Here is a 7,630-nt window from a genome sequence, read left to right as displayed (position 1 = left end):
CCTGGAAAATATAACCCAAGGAATCCCGTAAAGAATCCTGAAAATAAAAAGAAGTCTTGAAAAAAACTCGAAATAATACTGAAAATCACGAAATAATTACGATATCCCAAAGATTCCGAAAAATATGTAACACGAAGGATACTGAAAAACTTAAAAAGGGTCCAAAATAGTACTGAAAATCCCACAATATCGAAAAATCCCGAAAAAATACCGAAACGTACCGAAATATATAGAACAAAGAATACCAAAAAAATCCAAGAAAAAAATAAAGAAAAGTCCCAGAAAACTCCCGAAATTGTCTTCTTTTTGGTTGTTTGTGTTTCCGAAATTTGTTGTGTACCCCGAAATTGTACTGAAAAGGCCGAAATCCCGAAAGGAACCGAAAAACATAATTCGAGCAACTCTGAAAAAATAAAGGAAAGTTCTGCAATNTTTTTCCCCCCCCCCCCCCCCCCCCCCCTTATTCTTGACCGAAAAATAAAAATTTTGGCATTTAAGAGTTAGTATGAAAAATCCCTTAAGTTACTAAAATAATTCTGAACACGAAAAATCGCAAAAAAAATAAAAAAAACTAAAACAATTTTTTGAAAGTTTATTCTTCATTATTTGTTAAATTTCGAAAGAACAATAAAAATTATCAATAACCGTCTCTTTTCATGAAGTCTAATAAATCCTTTAGTACTTCAGTATTTAGCAACCTTTAGCCTTTTCATCTCCCAAATATTTCGTTTACATTTACTTTAGTATTTAGCAACACCTGAATAGGCAAATAAATATTTTTACTTTACTTTTTTGTTCATCTCTAAATATTAAGTATCTATATGAGTATTTAGTATCCAAATACACAAATTTTTAATTATTTATGCCCATCACTGGTATGAATGTAACTATATTGCGTAAATTGTCACAGGACACTAATCAATTTATATGGGCTCATTAGTGTTTTTGAAAACCATATGAAGAAATAATCAGCTAACCGATGGGTTCCAATGACACTTTGTTCTTTTAGGTATCAACTTAACTAATTGAAAGATAAAAACCACAGTAAAAACTATGGCAAGAAAACACTTATGTATACAATTATAATTAGGGCATTCACAAGACGTGTTAAGCGTCGTAATGTCTTCAAGTCTTTGCCAACGAAAAATAACGTTTAAAATGATTTTAGGGGATTTTTTAACTACGCCAAAATGTTTTAAACTTATAGAAAATAGTCATATACATATGTAATTAGCTCTTATCATACACTGTGAATACCCTAAGTATTAAGAAAACACAAAAAAAAAAATGAATTTCAGCTAAGTATAAATTTGATCATTTCCCAATATTCGATAACTTAAGGCGTAACTTTACTTGCATACACACTAAATATTTATCAACATATTTCGACTACATATTTTTCTATGCCTAACAATTTATTTGCTATCTGACATTATCAATTAGATAATATTTACACATAGAAACAGCAAACGGTAAATGGTATTGGTATTTTTCTAGGAAAATAAAATCAAAGTAATCCATCAATGTGGACTTAATTTGGACTAGCAGAGCAGCCAGAATATCCAATACATAAATGTATGCGCCCATGGAAGGATTGGTTATCATAAACGATAAACAAGCGAATTTTTTTTTTTTTTACTAAATAATACATTGAGTAAATTAATTTTTGATTTATCGCCAACCAATTAATTTTGTAGCATCTAACGACCATCGTTTACCCATTTAACACACTGATTCCCCAATAATTAATAAATTGTAGTACTCCATATAATCAGGCTACCGATTCCATAAAGTACCCAAGTATTTTTTCAGCTTTTGTATATTTTTTTTATTAGAAATATAGATTGAGCGAAATAGAAAACGCTTTGAGTAAGAGAGATATCAGTTATTTGTTTTGGGTACGCCTTTTCATACCCAGCACACTACAATACTTGAGTTCGAGCTTCACACCAAACTTTTCAGGCCTTTGAGGGTTTCGAGACTCATGTCGCCTTACGTACTCTTAAAACTTATAGCTGAAACCCGGAATGTTTTTTGAAGCAATTCCAAGGAGTTTAGATGAATGCGGACTTAGAGTGGAACTTCATGTCGAGCTTTTGGGCGAAAGCCACAGCACCTAAAAAGCTAAAAACTTGCCTTCATTTAACTAACTAGACTAGTAAAATAGAATACACAGAGAAAGATGAAAGAGGTAGTTGAACGTTGACCTCTAAGGTTTGTGGAAAATACGGCCCGTTCTTGTAGCAAAGCTTTGCATGCAGCTAAATCCTTTGCGCATAAGTTCCACGGAGGTGAGAAAGAAGTGTGACTCAAGATGTTGAAATTTTAGGCTCGCGATAGACGAGCTGCTGATTACTTAGTAGCTGTTGAGATGATTCCACCGCACATCAGGTAATGTAGAGAATGAATGAGTTCCCAGGGCCGTAGAGAGGAATTTCGGACCCAAGAATATATGGAAACAAATTTTTTGGCAAATTTTGATTTGCATACCCCCCGCATTTTTAGCCTAAATAGCGTAAATGTGAAGTTGTATGGCCGTAGGATAACGAAAACCTGTGCCGATTTTTGATTGAAGTTTTAGTTAATAACTTAAATTTATCGTCCATGAAAACTTTGAAAATGCAAAAAATTCAATATGTTTTCAATATTTTTGCGCATTTCTAGTAGATAAATCTGCATCTTCAAAATCTAAAAAAAATTAATTGAACTAAAACTTGCAATTTTTATCCCTCAATATCCTTACATATATTAATAGGGTTTGAAATTTAAATAATAATTACGGTCCCTGAGTCGGCACGGGTTGCCATGTGGTCCAAATTGCATACAATTTTATTTGCATAGTTTTTAAGACAAAACCAATAAAATGAAGGGATATGCGTTAAATATAAAACCAACTTGGTTTTTTGGGACAGTCTAATAAATACCCATATATAAAAACGAGTAAACATATCTGTGGACTTTTGACTAAACAACTTCTCTCAAGTAAGGTCATTTTCTCTTCAAAGCTGTTTAGTCATTAATAGGAGTAGTTCAAGATAGTATCTTAATGAAAGTTAAATAAAAATGCAAAAAAAAAGCACAGAGGTTATTTTGTCAAAAGTCCACAGATATGTATGTATGTATGAATGTTTGTACTCTGATATTCATGTACTTAAACATATGTATTTTTTTGTAGTTATAATCAACCCTTTAACAACTTTGAAGTATACCCATTTGAGTGGTACAATTTTGTTTGTATCGTCAATTTCTCGCCTATTACCTAAAAACGAATCGAAGAAAGAAAAAGAACAAACAACAGCAACAACACTAAGATTAATGCTTGTGTCGGTGCTGTTTGGCTAAATGGATACAAATCAAAACATATTATTGCCACTTGCACAGTGACCATTAGCTCAGCTAATCGATAGTAAAATTTAAAATTCTAATAAGCGGTATACCACCGGCCGGGTTGTTGAAAGCTGGCGGCGAAGAGCTGGTAGGGCGCATGCATCAGCTGTTAAGAAAAATTTGTGCTTAAGAATGCATGACCGAAGATTGGAATTTGATTGTATTATACCAAATCTCAACATTGCTGACAAAGTCATATTAACAATTTTAGGCGAAAGACTGGAGTCCTTCATGCAAAAAACTGTAGAGCCTTACCTGTGAGATTTCAGGAATGGCAGATCCACCATTGGCCACCATTTTCACAGTGCCTCAAATCGTGGAAAAGACTTTAGATAAGTCCCCTTCTTTTAGATTTCAAATTCAACTTGAATCTGCAACTACGACGCCATATCTAAATTTGGGGTGTTCAGCTCTGTCTAAATCCGGAAAATCTTCTTTGCGTCGTCTGAAACCTAACTGGGTTTGCGCAGGCAGCATATATGTATAGTAAAAGTACGATGCTGCCGGTATATGCAGATGACATTGACATCGTCAGTATTAAACCCAGAGCCATAAGTCAGAGATCTATCTGAGGATTATGGATTGACGAAATGTACGAGCTTTATAGGTTAAACAATGATATGTATGGACATAGTGAAACGCATTCAGATTCAACGCTTGCGAGGACTTGGACATGTCGTGGATGATGATGTAAAAATATCCTTTGGCTCAGCAACTATGGGTCGACATTGATAGCAAGGGATGAACAACTAACGTAACTTTGCAAAGAAGGGAAGAAATTGGGTTAGGTTGGGCTGGTTAGCCACTGCCTAGCTCCGCAGAGACCATTAAGGCCCAAGGCCTTAGCAGAAAAACATAGCATATACAGCGTATATCTGCAAATCAGGTGCAAAGTTAGAGAACATCTTGCTATACTCTACACCTTCGTCTTCCTCTGTTATCAGCATCGCGACCCGCTTTGAATACTTTCAGAGCTGGAGCATTTCTGTCCATTCGAACGAAATAACCAAGGCAGGGGAGCCGCTGAATTTTAATTCGCTGCAATATGTCTACATCGTTGTAAACCTCATACAGCTCATCGTTAAATCGTCTGCGGTATTCGCCATAGCCAACGCGTAAAGGCCCGTAAATCTTTAGCAGAATCTTTCTCTCGAAAACTGCAAGAGCTGCTTCATCAGGTGTTTTCATTGCTTTCGCTATGTGTAGCGTCAAATAAGATGACTAAGTTCATCAAAACCACATTCAACTGCTATTGCTTCATGGCGTCCTATTCATCTAACATATAAATCCTTCTGATTCTTGAGATAGTCCAACAACACAATGCCGAAACTTCCTTTTTACACAACAAAACGCTCTGCTAAAAACACTGTGCCTTGCTCGTACATACTTACCTTTGGTAGGAGCGTCAGCAGCGTAACACGCCTTATCAGTATAACCCATTGGGCACTATCATCATCGGTGCGATACCTTCAAACCATTATGACAACTAATATTATTAATAGAGATATCTATTACCAGCGCATTATCATTGTTATATTTTATATGGAAATACGATTTAAAACAATTTATTAGTCTGCGACCAGTCGTTGTGTGCGGTTGGTTGAATTCGGTTTTTGGTTATTCGTTGCGACTTTTCGGCAGTGACTTAATGCCAGTGATCAAAGAGAGGGTGAAACTCACGTACCGGCAGTGATTGTCGCATGAAATTGGCGATAAGTTTTTAAGTGCGCGGTTACGAGTATTACCCGTTAGCAATTATTGTTATCAAATTCCTTAGCGACTTTGCAATTTACATAATGGAAACCGCAGCTATGAAATTCAACAGAAAATCATCATTTTCCATCGCGCACATTTTAGACGATAAAACACACAGTTCTAAGAATCCCACACCTCCGATGGCGCACAGTAATGCCATTGGCGCTGAACATTTGACGCAGCACGCAAAAATTAGCAGCTCAGCATCCGTCATAACAGGGAGCCCAAATTCGGTTGCTGCAGCAATGCAACCACGTATCGGTGAACCAGTGCCTCCAACAATTGCCAATCCCATCGCGTCCACGACTTATTCCACGACGCTTCCGCCCAATGCACAATACGCATTCAAGCACCTGCTGCTCAACAGTGATCACGCCGCAGCTGGCGGTAGTCCGCTGATGGCGTCGCCTGGTGCATTACGCTTTGATCCCGTTTACGATCCTGCTTCTCTCGTCTATCAACAAGTCTTGAATATGCAGAAGAGCTCCGCGTTATTTATGCCACACTTTCAGGCGGCGGCAACTGCGGCTGCGTTAACGCCGTCGGCTTATTGCGAGCAGTATAACCCATTCATGGAATGTGAAGGTGAGTAATTAAAAAATGTGAAATGGTATTAACAATTCGTAGCTGCAGGATTTTATAAGTGCGAGAGTGTTTTTTTTTTTTNGTCTTACTAAGTTAGATCGAAACTAATATATAAGAAATACAAATAATTATATACATATGTAGATATGTTCTTTCAGGAATTTTCCCAGCTCATAACAACTTCCGCTGGTCTGATAAGAATTTCGAGGTTTTTCATGCCGGCCATCATTTCAAGCACTTCACACTCACATATTTCGCTCTGTCTCTATTTGTTACGGAAAATATGTATCGGTTACCTCTTTAGCACTCTGTATCGATCCCAAAGAGCTCTTCTTGCGTCCGATCGAGGCGAGGGAGACTTATTAGTTATCCTGATTGGCTGTTGCCACGACCCCAAAAGGACCTGAGCTCTTCCTGGCGGTAGATTCTAACTCGATAAAGAAAGCGATCAGAAAGGGAAATCCCAACTGTATAAACAGCATTTAACCTTCTCCTGGAGTGTGAGTGTGAGTCCGTTTCACGTGGAAGGAGAGGTGCTTAGGATATATCTGGCCAAGAGAGCAGCACATACATACACTCTCTAAACACGGGATATATTCTGAAATACATAGGGGCTTTAGGGCTAGCTATAGTGTGGCGATGAATAGAAGTTGGCTTGATTCGGATTTTTAAATTTTAACAATAGTAATTTATAAACCTACAAAAAAATTGAGTGATTTAATTCATTAACGATTTTATTAGATTTAATTGACAGTAAGTCTACAGACTATGACATGAATTCTTTCATTCAAGATTCAAACTTTTATCGCGCATTGAAATTTTATATGGTAGATATACTTAGACCTAAAATTTCTCCTGCGCAAGTATCATTTTGAGATCGATATTAAGCGGATTAATTTCATCAATTTGGTAAAAAATCTGCGGCGGGTATACATATCTCTGGGTTGGGTATACATATCACCAGGGTTGGCAACTCAGCGAAACCGATTGCGTACCAAAAGACGCAGAAAAATCGTAGTAAAAAATAAAAAATCTAGCAAAAGATAAAAATTGGTTATTATTTTAAATGCATATGCATATTTAATGTTTTAAAACAAAACATAACAATTAACATTTGTACTAATTTAATTATTGCATATTATTTTTTTATTTTAAATATTGTAAGACTTAAATATATACCTTAAAATATTTTGACTTTTACAGCTAATTTCACGACGGAAATTAAGTAAAAAAAAATTTATTTTTTTTTGTAATTTTGTATGGAAATTTACAGAAAGAACATTTTTTTCCATTTATACTGGCTTCCCCATTATTTTTTGCAAATATCCCACCTTGTTCTCTTCTAAAACAAAGAGCTCGCTTCCTAGGCGGTATCTGCAATAGGTTATCGTACGGTTAGGGGCATAACCCTGGTAGGGGCGCGACCCTGATAAATATAGCCAAAACATACTCGGATTGTGGAGGCTACCGTACATGGCACCATTCACTCCTCCCCACTTTCCTCCTTAAACTTACTCAACAAACAAAGCTCCCACCCCATCGAAACAGCACGCTTCCTCGATTTGCTATTAGTTGAGCTTGAAGATAACGATTTATAATAGACTAAGCTGGACTTTTTAGCTGTGCCGTTACAACAAGCATTTGCCCCCGGTTGTCTTATATCCATCGAGGCCGATTGAAAAATACATACATATGTATAAATTTTAACGGAGTCTATACCATTTTCTATGAAAAATAGTTTTTTCTCCATTTAAAATATAACTTTGAGCGACCTCTACATATTTTTGGATTTCAAAAAAAAAAACATGAGTATATTTTTTCGATATAGAACAAACTTAGGGGGTTAGAACATTAAAAATCCGACCTTAATTTTTTCACNACTGTCAAATGTGAAAAAAAAATT

The 7,630-nt window shown here is 36.1% G+C and overlaps 1 protein-coding gene across 1 annotated transcript; it reads left to right on the top strand.

Annotated features, from left to right (window-relative positions):
* Positions 1 to 5,183: 5,183 nt before the first annotated feature.
* On the top strand, positions 5,184 to 5,727 carry LOC108380363 (uncharacterized; the record flags this gene model as incomplete). The annotated part of the gene is made up of 1 exon (XM_017636733.1): positions 5,184 to 5,727. A coding segment is annotated over exon 1 (544 nt), but the record flags the coding sequence as incomplete, so codon positions are not given.
* Positions 5,728 to 7,630: the final 1,903 nt, after the last annotated feature.

This window comes from Rhagoletis zephyria, unplaced genomic scaffold (genome assembly GCF_001687245.7).
Source record: "Rhagoletis zephyria isolate East Lansing unplaced genomic scaffold, Rhagoletis_zephyria_1.1 Rzeph_scaffold_18985, whole genome shotgun sequence".
In the NCBI taxonomy this organism is placed as follows: domain Eukaryota; kingdom Metazoa; phylum Arthropoda; class Insecta; order Diptera; family Tephritidae; genus Rhagoletis; species Rhagoletis zephyria.
Note: the sequence above shows the minus strand (reverse complement) of the source record. Positions and strands in the feature narration are given on the sequence as shown.